Below are 24,447 nucleotides of genomic sequence, written 5' to 3'. Positions count from 1 at the left end.
ATCCAAATCAAAAATGTTGTCGCTTTGTGTTGACTCGCCATGTTAGCCGTTATTTTTGCGCTGTTCACAATAAAATTCTGCACCTGCATCCGTCTTGGCCTCTGTAACTTGACAATGGGAGAGCTGTATTTTTCGTCATTTTTGGCTGTTTTGATTGTTGATTATTTTCCTTTTAACAGCATGTTCGGTAGTGTTTTCTACCACGGCCATTGGTAAATGCATATTATTTATTTATTTATTGATTGATTTTGATCACATTTATTTTTATCACATTTTTTCACTGAACTGTCCATAAACAAAATGAATGGAGTTGAAATGAGATTAAATAACACTTACCTATGAAAGCCCATTCTGCTCGAAAACCTTGTGGAGTCACGCTGACGTCACTGGAGAAAACGACGGTCATGTATCTGCTGCTGGAGATGAAGGTAGCTCTCTGATTTCCAGTCACAGAACCCAAAAGTGAATGCTGAGCAGTCGGACCGTTGTACACGTGGATAAAGTCACAGCATGGCTCCAAACTGAAGAAAGTGTAATGAAACTAGTCTTAAAGACTAACCACAAACAAATATTCTTAAATAATAAAGATGTAACAAAAAAAAAAAAAAAAAGTCAGGTATGATTTATCAGAAGGTTAGAAACAGGAAGGTGATTTCTTACTCGATGAACGTGAAGTTTAACGAAACCACCTGCAGTTCTCCGGCCAGCAGGCTCCATGTGCAGTGTGCATAATTGGGATAATTATTGGGATAATTGGGGCTGAAAAATTCCCCTTGTGACTGAGTCAGAGTTCCACCACATGGAGCTCCACCTGAAACACACCAGGGTTTTAAACACTATCACAAATATGAGTACCCCTGTACGATGGCTAATGTAATCTAAAAAAATGGCTAATGTAATCTAAAAAAAAAAAAGTCAAATCAAATGAAATAAATTACACTAAACAAATCTGACATTTAATAATAGATCAAATCAAAATCAATTCATTCCTTTAATATTCATATGATTGCTGATTCAGTACATCAGTATTCAGTACTGAAACATTACCTGCTGTCAGTGAGCTTTCTGTCGTCGTGGATTCTTAAACAGAGTGAGAAAATATTCAGTTAGAGACGTTTAAGTAAATAGGAAACTAAAGAATGGAAGAATGTCTAGAATGGAGAAACCCGCTATCTTTGGGATGGGAAGGTTTTTTTGTGTGCTGTGCCATATTTTGTGCGCAGGTCTGAACTCCCTTTCAGAGTTCCAGCCTGCCCTAGCCTGCCTTGCTCCCGCCTCCCAGGATGACATCACTAATTGACGATCATATTTAAAGAGGAAGACGAGTGAGAATGGTGTGGGATGTTGGAGGTGGTTATGCGTGAGTTGTTGTTAGGAGATTGTTTGGTTCGTGTTGCTCGCCCTTGTGACTATCGAATTCTGTATTCTGACTGCTCTTCTGGTTTTGACTCTTGCCTGATTTTTGACATTGAGTTTGGTTGTCCCTGCTTCTGTTTATGTGTATACTCTTCACTACTGTATATATTTTGCACTTGGCACTTGGCAGTAGGGGTGTGGCTGACATTTCTTTTGGGAGGGGATCCCTTTGTCTCTGTTTTTGGCTTAGGTAGTTGGGAAGTATTTGTATTTTCTTTGTTATTTTCCTTTTAGGTAAGCTAGCTACCTAACAGTAGAATTCTTTTGTTTATAATTTTGGCCTTGGCCCACCCTGAAGTTATGCCTGGTTTGTTCATTTGTACAGTTATATGTATATAATTGTGTGTTACAATGTACCACAACTTTTGAACAACCCTGTTTGTGGTGTTATTCCTGGCTCCCTCATTTTTAAAGGTCAATTCCATTGAATCCCGAGCTGGTTAGGCTGGTTATGCGGCCTAACCTAGACTGGGCCGTAACAGGTGGTTAAGGATAATGAAACAGTCACCTGTTGTCGGGACAACGTACACACATACCAAATCACTGGTGCTATAAGAGACGTCCGAACACTGAGCAATGTAGTGGATCGCTCATCTATATTTACCATCTACATACCTGTTGTTATGTCCCAGTACGGTGTGGCATCAGCTATTTAAAAAAACATAATTAATATGAAATATTATGGAAAGAGGAATAAAACACTTGTGGATGTGCTGTAATAATAAAATAATCAACATCAGGGTTGTAATAGTGCTCTGCTTCATCACACCAACACATTGCTGATTAATTTCCTGTAACAGCATGACATGGAGTGTTTTATTCCATAATATGTATAACATCAGAGTTACTTTTAAAGTGGTGAACAAAAAGATGATGAACAGATTCTCATCAATTAAAATGCACAATGCTTTTATTTTTGCTACTCTAAATAAAACATAAAGCAAGTAATTATTCAAAAGATTAATTGCAGACTTACGTGTTGTGAATCCAGAGCTGTGCCCGAAAAGAGCAGAGCTGAGCAAAAATATCACGAATCCAAACTCCATCTTGTCTCACCTGCAGAATTTCTGTCCTCACAGAGGTTTATATAGACAACAAAAGGAGAAATAAACCACTTCCTTATGACGCTCATGTCCTGGAATATGCTGTAATAGAGAGATACATGTGGGAATGCAGGAATGGGGTTTAATATTATTTGTTGATCTCATCTATCTGCATTCCAGACATTTGTGTTAATCAGGGTTATACAATAGACAATGGCCTTTATAACCCGTTTAACTGTGGTCTGTGGTACATGTAAGACACACACACACCCATACACACACCCATACACACACACACTGTTCCACCATCAGAATTAAAACTTCAAACTGAACTCAAAGGTGTTAACACAAAACCAAAATACTGGGTTAAACAAAACAAATTAATTTACAATTAATGAAATTAAGGAATAACTTCTGACCAGAATCCAGACTTCAACAGACAATGGAATAATAATTACTATTGTTTCCCTTCAATAAAATGCTATTCAAAACTACTTTCTGCACATTGCTGCTATTTCCTTAGGCTATACCAGCATTATCTCTTGCTAAAAATATATGTATACATCTATGCAGTAGCTTTAGCAAATAAATAAATAAATAAATAAATAAATAAATAAATAATATGTTGCAACCACCATTTTCGGGGGCCAAGAACCCAGATTGGTGAGCCGCACATTCATCAACACGCTGCAATTGTTGCAATTATTAATGCATTAGTTGGTGCTGGCACAAAATTTGTTGCATAGCCTCAGCTCATGGTCCTGAAGTGCCTACCAGGTTTTATGTCAGTGCAAAAAGTCTTTTGGTTGCTTCACTGTCAGATTTGTTGGCCCGTTACAGATGTTTTCCCATTACAGACATTACAACTGTTTGGATATTCAAAATTCTTATGATAACTTTTGTGAAGATGATGTGTTCCAAATTTGGTAATCATTAGACACAATTTGTTGGAGGAGTAGTGAAAAAAAAACAGTTTTTGATTAAATCCGAGATGGTGGAAAATGTAATGTGGCGGAAATTGACATCATAGTGTGCACTGAACTGGTCTCGAAACAGGGATCCAGGGATGCTTGGCGTTTACATTTTGGACACACGGTTCAAAAGTTATGATATAAACGTACAACCAAATTAGCCCCAAATTTTCCCGAAGGTGGCATTTGGCCCAAATTTGGTGAAAACATTCCTTAGACCCTCCCTAGTCAGTGTGCCAAATTTCACAACTTTTTACTTGACGGTTCTTTGGGCTGTCGTAGACACCCTAGCCAGAAGCAGAAGATGAAGAAAAGGTAGAATAACAATAAGGTGCCTACACACATTCAGTGCTTGCCACCCTAAATAATAAACTTTACTTTAGAAAAGAAAACAAATATGACAGCTGTGTTATAATAAATAAAAAGCTGAACTACACCCCTCTTAAGATCTGTGGGACCCCATGGAGAGATTGAGCAGCTTCAGTTACCTTGGAGTACACATATCTGAGGTTCTGACTTGGACTCATCACATTCAAGTTCAGGTGAACAATGCCAGACAATAGTTGTACCATTTCAGACTGCTGAGGAAATTCAAGGTCTTCCCAGTGATCCTGAAAACTTTCTATACTGTTGCTATAGACAGTTTACTGAGATGAACATGCAGCTGAGCATGGTATGGAAACTGCTCAACCCAGGACCGAAAAGCCCTGAACAGATAGTTGTGTTTCATTGCGGGCTTCTCACGTTCCACTCAGAGACACATGGTACAATCAAATTTTAGCATGCTCAGTTTGATTGAGGTCAGGTGAATGACTCGGCCACTTAAGAACATTCCATTTCTTTGCCTCAAGAAGCCCTTGGGTTGCTTTTGCTGTACTTTTTGAGTACTTTTTGCTGTCCTATCAGTTTTGCAGCATTTGACTGAATCTGAGCAGAAGGTATAGCTCTATGCACTTCAGAAGTCATCCTGCTCCTTCTATCAGCAGTCACATCATCAATAAACACCAGTGAGAGAGTTCCACTGGCAGCCGTACATCCCCACGCCATAACACCCCTCCACCAGGTTTGACAGATGATGATGTATGATTTGGATCATGAGCCCTTCCTTTCCTTCTCCATACTCTTCTCTTCCCATCACACTAGTACAAGTTCATCTTGCATTAGATCTGGTCAGGTTTTTTTTTGAGGGTTTTTAGTCTAATCTGGCCTTTCTCTACTTGAGTGTTACCAGTGGTTTGCATCTTGAGGTGAACCGTCTGTATTTAAATTTACGAAGGCTACTCTTGTTTGTAGACTTTGACTATGGTATGTCTACCTCCACCAGAGTGTTCTTGACTTGACTAGATGTTGTGAAGGGGTTTTACTTCAATAAGGCAAGAATTCTCTGATAATCTACTTTAGTTGTCTTCTGTGGTCTTCCAGACCTTTTGGTGTTGCTGATATCACCAGTGCATTCCTTTAAAAATGTGCCAAATTGTTGCTTTGGCCACTCGTACTGTTTCTGTTCCTGTGTTTGTTTTTTCAGCCTAATGATGACCTCATTCACTTGCACTGGCACCTCTTTGGACCGCATATTGAGAGTTCCCATGAACAGCTACCAAATGCAAATTCAACACTTGGAATCAACTCCAGACCTTTAATCTCCTTAATTGGTCATGAAACAACAAGGACACAGGCCACACCTGGTCACAAAAATGCTTATAAGTCAATTAAGCATTCAATAAAGCATTCTCTTCATTCTATGAAGAGAGACAGTAATTTTTGAACTCAGATATGTATCTCTATGTTTAATTTACAATTTAACAAACAACTTTGTTAATAAAAGGTTATTCATAGAACACACCTCACACAAACACAAGATCCTGGTCTTTTTAGAACTTAGAGAAGGACAGTCTGGATCTGAACCAGGGTAAATTATGTGGTGCAGCCTGTTGAGGTCTGGAATGCAAAGACAGCTGACGTAGGGGAGGTGCGTGAGAGAACCTCAGGACATGAATACAGCATACAAACGGAGACCAGTGAGAAGAGAGTTGCAGAAGTTTGCAGGATCAGGTGACTGATGTGATCATCTATAATCACACAACAGTTTTTAGGGTAAGGGCGTAATATGATATGACTGAAAGGCCATCAAGTGGTACTACATACTCAGAAAGATTACATCTATCTGTCTGTGGTTCTAGTAGAAGTACTTCTGTCTTGTCAGAGTTACTGAGAAGAAGTTCCAGCATCCAGTATCTAATGTCATTTACACATTCCGCAACTTTATTAAGCTGGTGTCTGTCATCCAAGTCAACAAAGGAATGGCTTCAGAAGGAGAATATCATCGGTTTGGAATGGCCCAGGCCAAGCCCAGATGTAAATCCTTTTGAAAACCTGTGGAACGACTTTAAAGAGTTCTGTGCACAGGAGATCAAATTGCAGTTTGATAGATCTAGATCTGGCGTGTCCAATCTTATCCGGAAAGGGCCGGTGTGGGTGCAGGTTTTAATTCCAACCAAGCAGGAGCCACACCCGATTCCACCTGTTTTATCAGTTGATCTTGGCTTGGAACATTTTTGCAATGAAGCGTGTAATAAAATTGCCAGATGACGATGTGCTACCTTGGTAGACTCAACTTTAGACTCAAAATCACTGAGTGCTGTATTACAAGAATATGTGCTTTAATTAAGTATTAGTTAAGAGGTGTGCATACTTATGCAACCAGGCTATTATAAATTTTTTCTTTTCTTTAAGATATTTTTGTCTTGTTTACCTCAAGAGAGAGATAAAGAGAGGTTGGTGAGGGAACAACTTTTTATAGCTGCTACAACATAATTGAGAACATCAACTAACTTGATTTGTGGCCATTCTACAACATTAAACCTAACAATAAATAGATAAAAAGTAGGACATTCTTTAATAAATGAGGTGATAACATCACACCGTTCTGTTGTTGTTGTTGTTGTTGATTTCCCTATGACATAGAGTGTTTTCTTTATTAAATTTTATCAACGTTCTGTGTGAACAAAGAATCTTGTGTTTGTCATTTCAGCTAGTGTTGCTATAAGATTTTCATTGCTAGAACTGTCTTCTCATAACCAGTGGTATCTGGTGGTGTAGCACAATACGTTTAAACTACTGCTCTACAGTCACTTTCTTTTAGGTACTGTGTATATATAAGTTCTTCAGATTTTAACAGATAAATATAATAATTTTCTGATCATAACACCAATGACACCACCTTGCTTGTCTTTAAATAATGCTTTAATAGATGAAGCTTATTCAGATTATTCAGTGTTGGTAACTCGTAAATTGGTAACTCAGGTTTTTGGATGTTTTTAACGTCTCCTTTTGTTACGCCACGGCCAGCAGATGGCACTGTGGCACGGCTCCGGACTGGTCACATGACTTTGTTCTGTTTTCATTCGCTTTCTGCCCGAGTTCTAGTTTCTGTTTGAGGATGTCCTTGATTTAACCCAGGTGTCTTTGGTTTAGATTAATTATGTTGGGTATTTAAACCCCTCGGGTCTATGCGTACGTGGCTGATATTGTTTGTAGCTGAGATACCTGTGTGAGACGCATCAGTCTTAACGGTGTAACGTCTAAGTTTAGCATGCTAAGCGGTCTTTGTTTTCATGTCCTGTTTCCTGCCTCGACTCTGGCTTTTCGTGCTAACTCCGTATAGGCCGCGTTCCCGTGTTTGCTTGTTTGTTTAATTGATTTATTAATAAAGACAGTGCTCCTGCACTTACTTCCTGTCTATCCCTCTGTTTCTTAACACCTTTGATCAAAATCTGACGTTTTTGTCTTAAATATATGACTTAGTTATGAGTCATTTACTTCAAAGTCTGTATATAAACACCACTTCAGCAGTTCTAGCAATACATTTATGAACCCCTTCTTGTGTATAAATAAAGGAGAGACCGTGTTGACGTATTTGTTTATAATGTGGTATATTTTACATATTCAACATATGAAACCATTTATGAAATAAAATTAATGCAGCGTTTTTGTAAAAAACAAAACAAAACAAAACAAAAAAAACACGTATTTGCTGGGTTAAAATTAACAACCCAACTTGATGGGTTAGTTTAACCCAAAATGTGTTCTGTCCTATAATTACGCAACTGTTGGGCTAAAAATACCCCACTTTGAGATGTTTTTAACCCCGTGTTTTTGAGAGTGTAGGACAGCAGGGATGTTGTGAATGTGCGTGCTTAATAAAAATCATTAAGTAATTATTCAATAAGATATCTGCATCTGATCTTGTTTTTAATCCTTCTCTTGTCTGTGTCGAATCCCCCCCCCCCCCAAAAAAAAAACACCAACTTATTAGTACATTAAAGAGTATAAATTTAGTTTAGCCCAAAATGTGTTCTTTCCTATATTTACCCAGCCATTGGGTTAAAAATAACCCAATTTGGATATAAACGGGGTATATAACCAGTTACTATGTATACCTGGCAATGTTTCATAAAATAAACACACCAACCAAACAATGCAATAATTTATTGATAACAAATAATCATTCATACCCAAAACAATGGAGTTCTTCAGCAACATTTAGCAGAATGGTTGCCAATCAGCGCACAGATGCAGCAAGACACGGTAATTATAAAGGAATTATGTATGGAATTATGTAAGGAATAACTGATGACAATTGTTTAATTATTAGAAAAAATTGCACACACCGAAGTCGTAATATGGTAATGTGCTATTTTCTAATAGAGTCAATTATTCCGCTAATGGTCTGCACTTATATGCTGCTTTTTTGTAACCTTAGCGGTTCTATAAAGCGCTTTTCTCATTCACCCATTCACACACACACACACACACACACACCAATGGTAGTAGAGCTGCCATGCAAGGTGCTAACTTGCTATCGGGAGCAACTTCGGGTTCAGTGTCTTGCCCAAGGACATGTGGAGTCACGTGGGCCGGGAATCGAACTGACAACCCTACGATTAGCAGAGAACCTGCTCTACCACCTGATCCACAGCCGATTATACCATGACATTGTTCAGATGTTTTATTTCAAGACATTTGTCAGGTTTCTGTCCTTAAAAAACCTGGGCGCCGTCTTTTTGTATATTTTCGCTTTCTCTAACCCAAAGATCACAATTCCTAACACTAACTTCCCTGTTATTTCAGTTAACTTGGAGAAACGATACGGAACTGTAATGCAGTCAAGGCCTGACTGGAACTACTTCAGCTGTGCATTTACTGAAAAATAATTGCACACCTCAGAACGTCTGTCAGCCAATCAGAATTGAGAACAGAGCTGCGGTATAAACTTGGTTACAGTCCAGTCCAGTAAGTGGCATTAATGCACCTTTCAGTTTGATTTAAATTGCCTTTATTGAAAGAGTAAGATATTATATTTGATAAGAGTGAGTATCATATTTGATCATCCCTGCTTCTCAGTTGGAATACTTATACCATGTACTAAATGTATGTACTCATTTTCTAAACTGTGTCCTTCAATTTGGCGAAGCAAACCATCACAAAACTCCTCCTCCTTCATGCAGGATACTGTGGGTAATATTAGCTGAAAAAAGTGTCCACGGATCCATACTTCGAAACTCTACCAGAAATACTAGACCATCCGGGTACCTTTGGGATGGGCTCTTAGTTGTTTTTTTTTTTTTTCTCACAAATTGGTATTATTAGCATAACATGCAGAAGGCAGCTCTTCAATTAGGTCTCATTAATTTCAGCATGCCTCCTTTCTATTTTCTCGTCCTCCTCTATCCTGTCCATCTCTTTCAACCATTCATCCACACTTAGCCCATGCAGTAAATCAAAATTCACAACAAAATCTGACATTTTGAAATACTTTATTTGGCACAGTAATACTGATGTAATGAGGTCACAGGTGTGAGTTTAAAGGGTAGTCTACAATGGCTTCGAATACGGCTCAACCAATCACAATCAACAACCAAAGCTCTGTTTAATAAAGGAGATTTCTCTGCAGAACTGAACTGTCAGCATGCAAAATAATTAAACACACATACACACTGACCCACTCATGCACTTCCTATTATACATTGCACTTCTTCTACCCAAATTATGACAAAAGACACACTTCCTACTTTCTATTTGACTTCTTCTGCTTGACTAATGACATTAACCCCATACACAAGTGCTGCAGTCAGCAATTTTCCATAATTCCAAGTTCTGAGAAAACTCAGAGTGAACTTGAAAAAAAGAATGTGATACAAAATAATATTTTGATTAAAATTAATAAAATCAATAAACATCTATAATAATCTTTTTAAATAAATGCCTCTATTATATGCATACATTTAATAATTTTATCTTTTTTTTTTTTTTTTTACATTTTGTTGATGCTTAGATTCTTAAACTACATCACAATATTTCCATTTCATTTTCTAATCATTTTCTTGTTTTCTCTTGAATTCAGAAGTTTACAGGAACATTTTATCTGCAGATTTACAGAGAAATGCATCCGAATGAATCAGGAGGAACTTCATCATGCAGCAAGACTACGATCCAAAACACACTTCCACCTCAACACAGGACTTCATCAGGGGGAAAGTGGAAGGTTTTAGACTGGACAAGTCCATCACCAGACCTTCACCCAACTGATCAGCACCTCACCTCCTGAAGAGGAGACTGAAGGGAGAAACCCCCGAAACACACAACTACTGAAAGAAGCTGCAGGAAAAACCTGGAGAAGCTTCACAGAAGAAGAAACCAGCAGTTTTGATGTTTCTATACTTTTGCTTGCCTAAAATTTGAATGGTCTGATACAAAAGCTTCTATGTCTTATGTTGTTTAATACGTCTAGATGTAAATAGATGTAAATAAAAGCTGAAATCCTAAACTCTCAAAAAAAAAGAACAAAAAAAAAGCTGTGATCTATCTGTTATAATTAAGATCTAGGCACTCCAAATGCAAACTTTATTAGTACATAACATCTTACCTTTTAACTACGTACATTTTTAAGTAGAATAATATGTTCATTTTGCACGTTTGTACAACAAGGAACAATTAATGTAAATAAAACATGCACAGCACTGAACAAATCTGTTCAGCTGTATTAAATACATGATTTATTCATGGTAAGAGCGAGCTCGACTATTTAATCAGTTCAATGTGAACAGTTTGAAAATATTCTAAATGCATGGAAAGATAAAGGAACTGAACTGTCAGGAATACTGATGTATGTATGTTCAATATGTCCGAGGCGGATTTACTGTGTCATTTTAAAATAAATATGAAAGCTAACAAAAAGAATATTGTCAAACGGACTGTTTCTGGAGGCTGAACCCAAAAAACGTAAACGTGTCTTGTAAACCAAAATATTTCAATCAATAAAATGAAATGCTCTGGAGTCGTGGCAGTTTATGAATAGGAGTTTAACATAACGGAAATTGCAAATTACTGAAATGCACAGTAGGTACTGTGATGTATATATCCCCTGTGATGCATTTCTGCATTATGGACCTCACCTAAATTTAGATCCTTGTTACAGTCCTGCTTGGCATCCAGTGTACACCTATTCAAGTGGCGATGTGGGCATGATCTAGACTGGGTGGTGTTAGGGTGTTTTTAATGTAGACAGCACCACCATGCATTGAGACAACTGGAAAACTCATGCATCATCATTTCTACAGTAACAGCTCATTCCCAGGGACACACGAACACTCCACATTTAAAGATGCGTGTAATCGCTTTTACGGTGAAGTTTTCTGTAAGGAGACATTGTAAGGGTAAAAAGAGAGGGCTGGTGAGGAAACGACTGCTTATAGCTGCTATATCGTGAGTGAGAACAGAAACTAACTTGTTTATTTTTTATTTTACGCAATGTTAAATGTAACTGTAAATGTATTTCTGCCATGACAACTCTCTGAGTGAAATTGTGAGCTTTTATAGATGGGGATGGAGTGGGAATAGGTTTGGTATACTTGCTCTGATAGACACGGACAGATATAGAAAGAAGAGAAAGCTGATGTTTACGAAGGAGGATCCCTCCTCATAGCAGATCTAGACAGTGGTTCTGTGGAGGAGGAGGGTAGGATACGGAATTTAGTAGCGTGCGCAGGCGTGCCTTAGGCGGTAAGTTGGTCAGGATTATAAAGGGTTACACTGGTGGGAAGCATGGCTGATAGGCTGTTACATGGCTTTGAGGGAGCCAATCAGCACTCAGACAGAGTTTCATGGCTGAATTGGGCATTTAATAAATGGGGTAGTAACAGTAACTCCGCCTCATTACACCGTTCTGTCTGCTTGTTTTTTTACTACACAGAATGTTTATTTTTCTTACATTTTATTATCAATCTCTGTGAACAAAGAATCTTGTGTTTATCATTTCAGCTAGTGTTGCTATAAGATTTTCATTGCTAGAACTGTCTTCTCATAACCAGTGGTATCTGATGAGGTAGCACAATATGTTTAAACTACTGCTCTACAGTCACTTTCTTTTAGGTACTGTGTATATATAAGTTCTTCAGATTTTAACAGATAAATATAATTATTTTCTTATCATAACACCAATGACACCACACCAGCTTGCCTTTAGATAATGCTTTAATAGAGGAAGGTTAGTCAAATTATCCAGTGTTTTTTTTTTCTTTCCATATTTATTTATTCATTTTCATGTGATTTCATTTACTGATTCGCATCTCTTTAAATCCAGTTTTAGACTGTGATATTACAAAGGTCTTTCCAGATTATTACTTGCCACACTACATGAGATAACCCCAGTCAAATTGCCTGAATTGTATAATATAATTTGTTCACCATGTTAGGTTTAAATCCTCTAAAAACAGATTCGCAATTGAATAACATTATTCTGTTCCAATTCACATCCTTCAAAGCATTGACATGTTTTGTCTACTTTCACAATTGCCACTACTGTATTTTAGCTGGTTCTAGAGTTTTACCTCATCCTGTGCTGTCTTGTAATTATTATATTTTAGATCAGCATTGTATTAAATTAATTCACAGTTTTTTTCTTTTTATGCAAACAAAGGAAAACAAAATGAAAAAGTACAATCACCGAAAACACACCCCCCCACCGGCTCATCATGGCTATCCAATAACTATCGCTGGTTATATAGATATTTTAAAACCCAACCACAGGCACAAAAATTTAAGTAGGAAGTGTCTGTGTCTGCCAAAAGAAGAAAATTAAATCTCCAAGGTGATGGGATAAGTTTATAAATGGAAAGATGAATATCTAATTGTAGAGGAGCGTGATCAGAAATTACAATACCCAGATAGTCAGAAGAAACTACACACGAATCAAGAGTGCTGTCTATAAAAAAATAATCGAATAGGAATGATACACCTGGGAGAAGAAAGAAAACTTTTTTAGAGAGGGGTTACGGAATCTCCAGGGATCAACAAAACCGTTCTGACACATAGAATCGGAAAATGTTTTAGACATAGCAGATTGATTCAGATTACGGGGATTAGACAGTTCTAAATTTAGGTCAAAAACACAGTTTAAATCTCCCCCAAAAATCAACAGGTGAGTATTTAAGAAAGGGAGATTGCTCAACAATCTATTAGCAAATTTATTCAGTGTTAACTATATTTAAATGATTAATTAATCAGTCAGTGTGAGTTCACTCCTTGTCCTCCGTCTTGGCCTCAGCCTCCTCTGGACCTGTAAATAAATAAATAAATTAAAAAAATATTGAATACACAATAAGCCTGCTTTTCTGTTTATCACATTTTATGATACATCGCATCCTTAAAATGTCTGTCCACCATATTGTGTAGTAAACAGAATTATGGGATTGTCTTCTACACTTTTTGCATAATAAGAGTCTTTCAAAGTCCCTACTCAAAATTCACAAGTTGTCCTCTGACCTTTGAGTGTGATTGGCCCAAGGATGAGGACCTCAGTGTGGTGATCAGAGCTAGTGCTTCGTTTCCTGCGATAACTGCATCCTTGGCGACATCGTGAGTTGTAGTCATTGTCAGGGCAGATTATGACATCACACTTGAGGAACACCTGGTTGTGTGTGCGCAGGAACTTGAATGCGCTGAAGCTGAACCGAGCGAAGTAACGATTTCCATTTCTGTATATGTTTACCGTGTTGTCTCTCTGACAGCTGAAATGATAAAGACAAAAATAAATACATCATTGTTACATGAACTGCCTAAATAGAGACAGCACATAGCAAGCACTGGTCTTAAAGAGTTCATGGATATTATGACACCTTATACAACTTCATTTACATTCCTAGGCAGCTTTGTAGGTTACAGATGTCTACCAAAGAGAGAACAACTCCCTGTACAACAAGGAATAGGATCTACTGTGGGCAACAAAAACACCTCTCAGAGAAGCTGAAGGGTAAACAGTTCCTGATTGAGGTTTACTCAGGTGAGGAAATCAGTGCTGGTGTAGGAAAACCTGCTGGAGGGGTAAAAGTCTTTGATGGTATTTGAACTGTTTCACTGATGTTTACAATTGTGATCTGCAATTGTGAGTGCCCCGACCATAGACACACAATCTAGGTGTATTTGAGCAGTCAATAGAAACTTCTCTGAAGAGCTGAAAGACTTAATGTGTAACCCAGTATCAGCATGGAAAAACATCACTAATAAGACATACTGATTCTAATTTCAAGGCACCTGTGGAGCCTACACTTGGGAACTATCGGTAGACTTCAGCTCAACCTTAACTACAATCATTACTGATCTCCTCCACTACATTTTCCCAACATACTATGCCTGCCTAGTTGGATCTAGGGATCACTAACTTCCTGACTCATAGGAGGTAGCAGGTGGGGCACTCATCTTACTGGAATAACTGCAGTTCACATATAGGACTAACAGGTCGGTTTATAATGCAGCTACATTACTTTATTACCTCAGTTACATTATAATGGGGTTACATAACCTCCTCCAACTCCTTAAGCCTGAGGATCCTAGTGTTAGATGCTATTTGTTGACTTTATCTCAACCTTCAATGAAACCATTCCTGTATACAACTCACTATGCCTGACACAATGTTAGCTTATCACTAACATCCTGCTTGGTAGGGGGTAATAGTTGGGCCAAGTGTAACTCACATGTTGAACCCTGACAATCAGCTACACACGCTCACACTATTATTTGTGTTGCCTTTAAAAGGTGGGTCCACTGAGGTATTGCTATTGGTTTACAGGGACAATGTTGCTTGTGTCAGTGTACTTGTTATAGTTGTGTGTGAGTGTGTGTGTGTGTGTTGTACCCATTGCGTATAAGGTCATAGGTGCGGCTGCTGTAGTCGTGGTTTGGCGAGGCCACACAGGAGTCCATGAACAGATGGAGGCTTGGTTCGGCTGGGGTTAGCTGCACCTGCACGTACAGTTGCTGATTGAGGTTCACTCGGTACGGGGAATCGGTGATGGGGTAGTAAAAGCTGCTGGATGGGTAAAAGGCCATGGTGGTGTTGAACCGACCCGTTCCAGTGATAGCTGCATTTGTAATCTCTTTGGCCTCATAAAGAATCTCGACTGAAGAATCACGCTCCATCACACATCTCACAACCAACGGGAAAACTGTATTATTTCGGGTGATCTCATCCGACGTTGGCTGAGCTGCTCGCACATTATTGGTGTAGATAATACGTCCATTCTCGGTCTGGGGGGAAGTGCACATAAATACGTACATATAAGTGCATATAAAATTAAGCACCATTAGCTAAAGTTTGACTGACAACACATTTATCCTCCAGAGTTGCAATGTTTTTTTCTCATTTTCTCCTTAATCTGGTCTCCAATTCCCACCCACCAGTACTTTGTTATTTAAAAATAACAATAAATAAAAAAAACAACCAATCCTTGTCTTGTGTTTTTTTTTTTTGTTCTTACTGTACTAACCTCTCCAACAGGGTATTTTGACTGATGGTACACAATTTGGCCAAATGTTTCTGGACACCTGACCATCCACAAACTTTTGGCCAGATATTGCATTGTGGGTAATTCAGTACCTGAGAGTGTACTTTGTGCGGTTCATGACATTACCCTACTGCAGTGCATTGTGGGATTTCACTGGATCACTGGATGTTATGTAATATTGTATAAAGTGTAGTGTTACCGTTCTCCTGGTGCTGCAGCTATGGAGACGGAAGTTGAAGGTGACATAGTAGTTGTCAGTTGAAGCTCTGCAGCGATGGTCATCAAGATAAAGGTCGTACCAGCTGAATCCCAGTGAGTCCAGGTAGGATTTACGGATGGCAATGTTCATCGAGTCAGAGGAGCAATCCACACGGGCTGCACGACATTCAACGTTTGACATAAAACTCTAACCATGCATCTAGTTATTGTGTTCTTTGTATTTCATTACCAACCTCTATACTGTTCACTATATAGCCATGCTGAGTCCCACTAGTCCAGGCCATGTTTATATTTTATAGTGAAATCCCAAATTCATTAGCAATAAAAAAACCAATACTACTACTAATAATAATAATAATAATAATAATAATAATAATAATAAAGCTGCAAGCAGCATTTTCTGGGGCCAAGCACCCAGACTCAGTGAGCCTCATATTTACAGACATGCTACAATTATTGGTTAAGGAATCACAGCAAAGCAGAGCAATAACTATAGGCAAAGGGATTCAAGTATGATTTGTATTTTCAAAAATTTGCAAGACTGTTATGGGAGAATTCTTTTGAATATCAGAGTTCCTTTGATAACTTTTATTCAGACAACTCTCAAGATGATGTGAGCCAAATTTGGTGAACATTGGACATAATTTGGAGAAGGAGTTGCAAAAATGGCACTTAGACGTGAGCATTTTTTAGCATGTGAATGTTACTTTTGACCAGTAGGTGAAATTTGTTCAATAAAATTTGTTGCTTAGCCTCAGGTCATGGCCCTTAAGATGTGTACCAAGCTTTGTGTCATTGAACAAAGTCATTGCTGAGATGCAGCCTCACTTCCTGTTTGGCTGCTTTGTTATCAGATTTGTTGGCACATTATGGGCAAACCATTTTGAATATTCAACATTTTATAAGTTTTTAAATAAGTTTTGTGAGGCTTACTCTGTAGATGATGTGACAGATTTGGTGATGATTGGACAAAGTTTGTAAGAGGAGTAGCTCTTTTTTTTCAAAATCAAATTAAAAATTTAAATTAAATTTCAGACCTTGGCATGCATTCACATCAGCATACTCCAGTGAATTATAGGAAAATTACCTATGAATTTTGCACAAATTCTTCAAATGATATAATGGAAAAAATTTTAAAGTTTTTACAGTTCTTGACCACAAGGTGGCACAAACATAAAACGTCTTGGGTACATTGCTGGCATAGTACTGAAGATACTTATCAAGTTTCATGATACATTGATGCATTGTTGAGATACACCCTCATATCCTGTTTTTCACTTAGGGGTGTACTCACTTTTGTTGCCAGCGGTTTAGACATTAATGGCTGTGTGTTGAGTTATTTTGAGGGGACGGTAAATTTACACTGTTACACAAGCTGTACACTCGCTACTTTACATTGTAGCAAAGTGTCATTTCTTCAGTGTTGCCACATGAAAAGATATCATCAAATATTTACACAAATGTGAGGGGAGAACATGCAAACTCCAAAGTAAAATCAAATGAAATAAATTAAACTAAACAAATCTGACATTTAATAATAGATCAACTCAAAATCAATTCATTCCTTTAATATTAATATGATTGCTGATTCAGTACGTCAGTATTCGGTACTGAAACATTACCTGTTGTCAGTGAGCTTTCTGTTGTCGTGGGTTCTTAAACACAGTGAGAAAATATTCAGTTAGGGACGTTTAAGTAAATAGGAAACTAAAGAATGGAAGAAGGTCTAGAATGGAGAACCAAAAACGATTTCTAGATCCAAATAAAGAGAAATAATGGAGGAGACAGAGCAGTTTTACTGAGAATACACCGGTTAAAGACAATTACATTTTTACCTGGTGTTGTTGTTGGTGTTGTTGTGGGGGTGAAACAATAATCTAAATGAAAAATGGTAAAAAGTTCACACTGTATGTATTAAACATCACATGTCTGTGAGTCTGCATTTTTGCAAACACTACTACTGATTTCACACTGTCACTAGCTCTTTCCATCTGTTTATAACTCTGCATCCTATCAACAAGGGAAAGAACGAAAAGAAAAAAAATAAATACAAAAGTAAAAGTAAAATCTTTTTTTTTTTAATTTACCGATTGTTCCATTGCATAATAAATAGTAATGTTAATTTAGGACTAAAAAAATACATATATCTTACATTAACTAGATTTTTAAAAAATAGTTCTCACCGTAATAATCATTGCAGCAGTTTCCATAGGACTGACAGGAGCTGGTGCAGGAACAGAGCGCACCATTATAACCACAATGACCCCTGCAGCTAATGAAATCTAAAAAAAAAAAAAAAAAAAAAGTCAAATCAAATGAAATAAATTAAACTAAACAAATCTGACATTTAATAATAGATCAAATCAAAATCAATTCATTCCTTTAATATTAATATGATTGCTGATTCAGTACGTCAGTATTCGGTACTGAAACGTTACCTGTTGTCAGTGAGCTTTCTCTCGTCGTGGGTTCTTAAACACAGTGAGAAAATATTCAGTTAGAGACGTTTAAGTAAATAGGAAACTAAAGAATGGAAGAAGGTCTAGAATGGAGAAACAGAAACGATTTCTAGATCCAAATGAAGAGAAATAATGGAGGAGACAGAGCAGTTTTACTGAGAATACACCGGTTAAGGACAATTACATTTTTACCTTGTGTTGTTGTGGTGGTGGTGGTGGTGATTGTGGTGGTGGTGGTGGTGGTGGTGGTGGTGGTGAAACAATAATCTAAATGAAAAATGGTAAAAACTTCACACTGTACGTATTAAACATCACATTTCTGTGAGTCTGCATTTTTGCAAACACTACTACTGATTTCACACTGTCACTAGCTCTTTCCATCTGTTTATAACTCTGCATCCTATCAACATGGGAAAGAACGAAAAGAAGAAAAAAAAATACAAAACTAAAAGTAAAATCTTTTTTTTTTTTAATTTACCGATTGAAACATTTCATAATAAATGTAATGTTAATTTAGGTCTAAAAAATTACATATACAGTGAGGGAAAAAAAGTATTTGCTCCCCTGCTGATTTTGTACGTTTGCCCACTGACAAAGAAATGATCAGTCTATAATTTTAATGGTAGATTTATTTGAACAGTGAGAGACAGAATAACAACAACAAAAAATCCAGAAAAACACATGTCAAAAATGTTATAAATTGATTTGCATTTTAATGAGGGAAATAAGTATTTGACCCCTCTGCAAAACATGACTTAGCACTTGGTGGAAAAAACCCTTGTTGGCAATCACAGAGGTCAGACGTTTCTTGTAGTTGGCCACCAGGTTTGCACACATCTCAGGAGGGATTTTGTCCCACTCCTCTTTGCAGATCTTCTCCAAGTCATTAAGGTTTCGAGGTTGACGTTTGGCAACTCGAACCTTCAGCTCCCTCCACAGATTTTCTATGGGATTAAGGTCTGGAGACTGGCTAGGCCACTCCAGGACCTTAATGTGCTTCTACTTGAGCCACTCCTTTGTTGCCTTGGCCGTGTGTTTTGGGTCATTGTCATGCTGGAATACCCATCCACGACCCATTTTCAATGCCCTGGCTGAGGGAAGGAGGTTCTCACCCAAGATTTGACGGTACATGGCCCCGTCCATCGTCCCTTTAATGCGGTGAAGTTGTCCTGTCCCCTTAGCAGAAAAACACCCCCAAAGCATAACGTTTCCACCTCCATGTTTGACGGTGGGGATGGTGTTCTTGGGGTCATAGGCAGCATTCCTACTCCTCCAAACATGGCGAGTTGAGTTGATGCCAAAGAGCTCCATTTTGGTCTCATCTGACCACAACACTTTCACCCAGTTGTCCTCTGAATCATTCAGATGTTCATTGGCAGACTTCAGACGGGCACGTATATGTGCTTTCTTGAGCAGGGGGGCCTTGCGGGCGCTGCAGGATTTCAGTCCTTCTCGGCGTAGTGTGTTACCAATTGTTTTCTTGGTGACTATGGTCCCAGCTGCCTTGAGATCATTGACAAGATCCTCCCGTGTAGTTCTGGGCTGATTCCTCACTGTTCTCATGATCATTGCAACTCCACGAGGTGAGATGTTGCATGGAGCCCCAGGCCGAGGGAGATCGACAGTTCTTTTGTGTTTCTTCCATTTGCGAATAATCGCACCAACTGTTGTCCCCTTCTCACCAAGCTGCTTGGCAATGGTCTTGTAGCCCATTCCAGACTTGTGTAGGTCTACAATCTTGTCCCTGACATCCTTGGAGAGCTCTTTGGTCTTGGCCATGGTGGAGAGTTTGGAATCTGATTGATTGATTGCTTCTGTGGACAGGTGTCTTTTATACAGGTAACAAGCTGATATTAGGAGCACTCCCTTTAAGAGTGTGCTCCTAATCTCAGCTCGTTACCTGTATAAAAGACACCTGGGAGCCAGAAATCTTTCTGATTGAGAGGGGGTCAAATACTTATTTCCCTCAATAAAATGCAAATCAATTTATAACATTTTTGACATGCGTTTTTCTGGATCTTCTTGTTGTTATTCTGTCTCTCACTGTTCAAATAAATCTACTATTAAAATTATAGACTGATCATTTCTTTGTCAGTGGGCAAACGTACAAAATCAGCAGGGGATCAAATACTTTTTTCCCTCACTGTATCTTATGTTAAATAGATATTTTTTAAAACTTTATTACATTAACTAGATTTTTAAAAAATAGTTCTCACCGTAATAATCATTGCAGCAGTTTCCATAGGACTGACAGGAGCTGGTGCAGGAACAGAGCGTACCGTTATAACCACAACGATCCCTGCAGCTAATGAAATCTAAAAAAAAAAAAGAAAAAGAAAAAGTCAAATCAAATGAAATAGATTAAACTAAACAAATCTGACATTTAATAATAAATCAACTCAAAATCAATTCATTCCTTTAACATTAATATGATTGCTGATTCATTACGTCATACAGACCATCATATACATTCACATAATCACAGTTGAAGCAGCGGTCCAGACTACACACACACACACACACACAGACACACACACACACACACAGGCTGTAGGAGTTAATTTTTTCTTATTAAGTCATTTTAAAAATGTTAACTTTATGTGCTGTCATCTGTATTTAGATAGAACGCCTTACACAACATCATTTTGAAAAAATATATTTGTTTTCATAAAGTAGAGTCTGAAGTACAGTGGCTATTAAAAGTCTACACACCCCTGTTACAATGGCAGTTTTTTATGATGAAAAGCAAATGAAACCAGGATAAATCATGTTAGAACTTTTTCCACCCTCAATGTGAAATTATGAAGTATAAAAACCTGAATGAAAAACAACCAGAAACATTTTAGGGATTTTCTTCACAACCCACTACTGAAGCCATGGTCCACAAAAAGCTTACAAGACACGCACAGTATCGATCAGGAGAGGGGTTATTAAAGAATTTCTAAAACATTGAATGTACCATGGAACACCGTAAAGGCCATCATCAGCATGTGGAGAAAATGGAACACTGCAGTGACATCACCCCATCACGTCCCTCAAACATTTATAAAAGGACAAGACAAAAGCTTACCAGGGAGGCTGCCAAAACACCAACAACAACATTAAAGGAGCTGCAGGAATATCTGACAAGTACTGATTACACTCTGCACATGACAACAATCTCTCATTCTTCACATGTCTGGGCTGTGGGGTATGGCGCCTAGACAGAAGCACTTTCTCACAAAAAAACATCCAAGCTCAAGTAAATCCCCCAAACCATGTGGCAAAAATGTATGTATGGCCTGATGAGACCAATTCCAAAAGGTATATTTGGTGCAAACAAAAGGCACATCACCAAAAGAGCACCGAAGCTACGGTGAAGCACGGTGGTGGCAGCATCATGCATTACGGCTGATTTTCTTCAGCCAGAAGCAGGGCATTTATGAATGTGGAGGGAATCATGAATAGCTACAAATACCGGCCGATTTTAGATAGATGCAAAACCTTCAGGTGTCTGCTAGTAAGCTGAAGATGAAAAGAAATTTCACCTTTCAGCAGGACAATGACCCAAAGCATACATCCAAATCAAAAATGTTGTTGCTTTGTGTTGACTCGCCGTGTTAGCCGTTATTTTTGCGCTGTTCACAATAAAAATCTGCACTTGCATCCGTCTTCGCCTCCGTAACTCGTCAATGGGAGAGCTCTATTTTTCGTCATTTTTGGCTGTTTTGCTGAATTCGGCCCTGTTATTTAAAAGGTATGTCTTGGAATTTAGATGTATACATGCCACGGACAGTCCTTAAAGCATGTAGCAAAGATTTAGCAGGTTAGCAGGTGGAGAGGATGGCCCGACATGGACTGCCTAAAGATCAATGAGATTACCGAGGATGGTGTCACTTAAAAACCATAAGGAAGGCTTTGGACTACTATTGATATGACCAGGTCATATGACCTGTGACAGCTCTCTGACCAGAGAAGGCTGAAAACGTGGGATGGCCTTGGCCAGGGCAGGTCCTACAGTAGCGCTGGGGGCTAACTGCCCGAACAACCTCATGTCCCCTGATACGTCCCTCCACGGCCCCTCAGGACCGTTCCTTCCTTGCCTGCTTTGCTTTTATGATCATTCTTAGATCAGGCCTCTTAGCAGGCTGTGGCCGCCCGGTCCCCCTGGCTCTCTGCGCAGTGGAGGCAGCCCGCCACACTCGCCTTCTGTGCCTCCCTCGCACAAACAACAGACATGCAGTCCCGCTGAAGATAATAAGGCTGGTGGCGTGGTTCAGAGGTGCCATATATATATATATATATATATATATATATATATTGTCGTGACCGGCAGAGTGCCGGCGCACATAAGAAGGAAATCGCTCCTTCTCCAACTGCCGCACCGGCACGACGTGGGCAGCTTCCTGCCGAACATTCCGCCAGCCGGAAGGACCGCCGCGGCAGGGCGGGGCTGACGCAACTCCGGCCAGCGATTGGCGGATCCAACGGGGGAGTCCCACCACTCAGGCGACGGCGGAGGAGGATAAAAGGGCGCGCTTCCGGCCGGGAAAGGGAGGAGAATATCGTAGCGTCAAGACGGACTCCGAGGCACAAGCGTGGACGAGACCGCCGGATAGTGAGAGTCGCACACACGGAGGACGCCGGCCCGGGAAAACCCCCGCCCCGCCTCGGGAATCCCGCCTCCGCCACGAGTAGACTCCGCCAGCCGCCACGCCTCCACAAAACCCCGCGCTTATCCACTTATAACCCATTCACTTCACCCTAGCCACAATAAACCACCGCTTGCAACCATCCTTCTGTCTCCTGTGGGTCTGTACGCCGCCCTTCCCCGGGCTAATTCCTCACAACTGGTGGAGGATGCGGGCATAGTACAGACCCGCCTACCACACAAAAAAAAAAAAAAAAAAAAAAAAAAAAAAAAAAAAAAAAAAAAAAATTATAAATAAATCCGTGAGAGAGAGGAAAAAAAAAAAAAAAAGGGAGCCCCCCCAAAATGGACCGCACCCTGCAATACCTGCTGGAGGCCAGCCTCCAGCAGCACGCTGTGACACAGCAGCTCGCCGAGAGCCTTCAGGTCGCCATACAGACACTGTTCGCCATGAGGACTGAGGCCCCCGCCGCCTCCGTGCCTCTCCCCGACGCAAGCAGTGAGATCCGCCGCCTACTACCCCCCCTCGGCCCCGAAGAGGACCTCGAGGCGTACTTCGAAGCCTTCGAGAGTATCGCCCGCCGGGAGGGGTGGGACCGTGAAGATTGGCCACGCGCCCTTGGCCCACTACTCACGGGAGAGGCCCGAACAGCCTACTATGCCCTCGAGCCGGAGGAGGCCGCAGACTACCTGGCGATGAAGGAGGGAGTCCTGGCATGGTGTGGCCGAACCCCTGGCCAGGCAGCTACTGAATTCCATCGCTGGGTTTATCGACCAGGTGCCCGACCACGGTGCCAGATGAGCGCCCTCATCCGGATCACCAAACGATGGCTCCGGCCGGATCGGCATACCACCTCAGAGGTGGCAGAGAAAGTGGCGGTCGACCGTTTCCTGAGGGCGCTACCACGGGCAGAGAGACAGGCTGTGGGGGCACACGCCACAACTACGGCCCAGGAACTCCTGACTGTCCTGGAGCGAACCTTGGCCACCCTAGAGCTCGACCCCGGGGAGCAGCAGCACCTCGATCGGCCCCTCGGTGCCCAGGGCCCCCGGTCCGACTGCCAGACCCGGCCCTGCACCTGGAGGAACCCCCAGAGGGCGCCCACTTGTGAACACCCCCGAGATGAGTCCATGCCTACAGAGCCGGAGAGGGAAGCCGCCCGGCTGCTGACAAAACCGTGGCTCGCAGGCTGCGCCCTCCATCAGCAGCAACCGCCGGAGGCGCCCTCCTTGATGGTGTGGGTCGAAGGGAGACCGGTAACCGCCCTACTGGACACCGGGAGCACGGTGACCCTCGCCCAGCCCTCCATCCTGCCTGACGGACGCCGCCCAAGCGGGACGCTCACCATGACCTGCGTCCATGGGGACACCCGGGAAGTCCCCGCAGCCGAGGTCCAGATCCGGGGCGAAGCCGGCACCTGGCCCCTTCAGGTCGGAATCATCCCCAAACTCCCCGTGCCCCTCCTCCTGGGACGAGACTGGCCCGGATTCCGGGTGGTACCGAGAACCGGGCCCCGGAGATCGCGGCGACGTGTGAAGGAGCAAGCAAGGATTGACAGGGTGGGCCCCATCGTCCGGGAGGCTGGCCTGACAGCGAACCCAAAGAAATGCCACCCAGGGCTGACGGAAGCCCAGTACCTGGGATACCGCATCGGACGGGGAATGCTGAAGCCCCAACTAAAGAAGATCGAGGCTGTGAAGGACTATCCGCGCCCGACATCGAAAAACCAGGTACGTGCCTTCTTGGGATTGGCGGGCTACTACCGCAGGTTCGTGCCTAACTTTTCTGCTGTAGTCTCTCCCCTCTCAGACCTTACAAAGAAGGGCCAGCCAGACCAGGTGAGGTGGACAGCCGATGCAGAAAGGGCC

General features: G+C 40.6%; 2 protein-coding genes across 2 annotated transcripts in view; both read right to left on the bottom strand.

The window, feature by feature from the left end:
• LOC128633558 (CUB and zona pellucida-like domain-containing protein 1) overlaps nt 1-24,447 on the bottom strand; it is a 153,430-nt gene that overhangs the window by 38,253 nt on the left and 90,730 nt on the right. The window lies entirely within an intron of this gene.
• LOC128633561 (CUB and zona pellucida-like domain-containing protein 1) lies at nt 11,945-17,381 on the bottom strand. The gene is made up of 6 exons (XM_053682540.1): nt 17,325-17,381; nt 17,112-17,144; nt 15,470-15,645; nt 14,622-15,013; nt 13,253-13,497; nt 11,945-13,046 (listed from the first exon to the last, which is right to left on the bottom strand). Exons 3-6 carry the CDS (start codon nt 15,617-15,619, stop codon nt 13,006-13,008), a joined length of 828 nt encoding a protein of 275 aa, XP_053538515.1. The 5' UTR covers nt 15,620-15,645; nt 17,112-17,144; nt 17,325-17,381; the 3' UTR covers nt 11,945-13,005.

The sequence above is a fragment of the Ictalurus punctatus genome, chromosome 9 (assembly GCF_001660625.3).
Source record: "Ictalurus punctatus breed USDA103 chromosome 9, Coco_2.0, whole genome shotgun sequence".
Lineage (NCBI taxonomy): Eukaryota > Metazoa > Chordata > Actinopteri > Siluriformes > Ictaluridae > Ictalurus > Ictalurus punctatus.
Note: the sequence above shows the minus strand (reverse complement) of the source record. Positions and strands in the feature narration are given on the sequence as shown.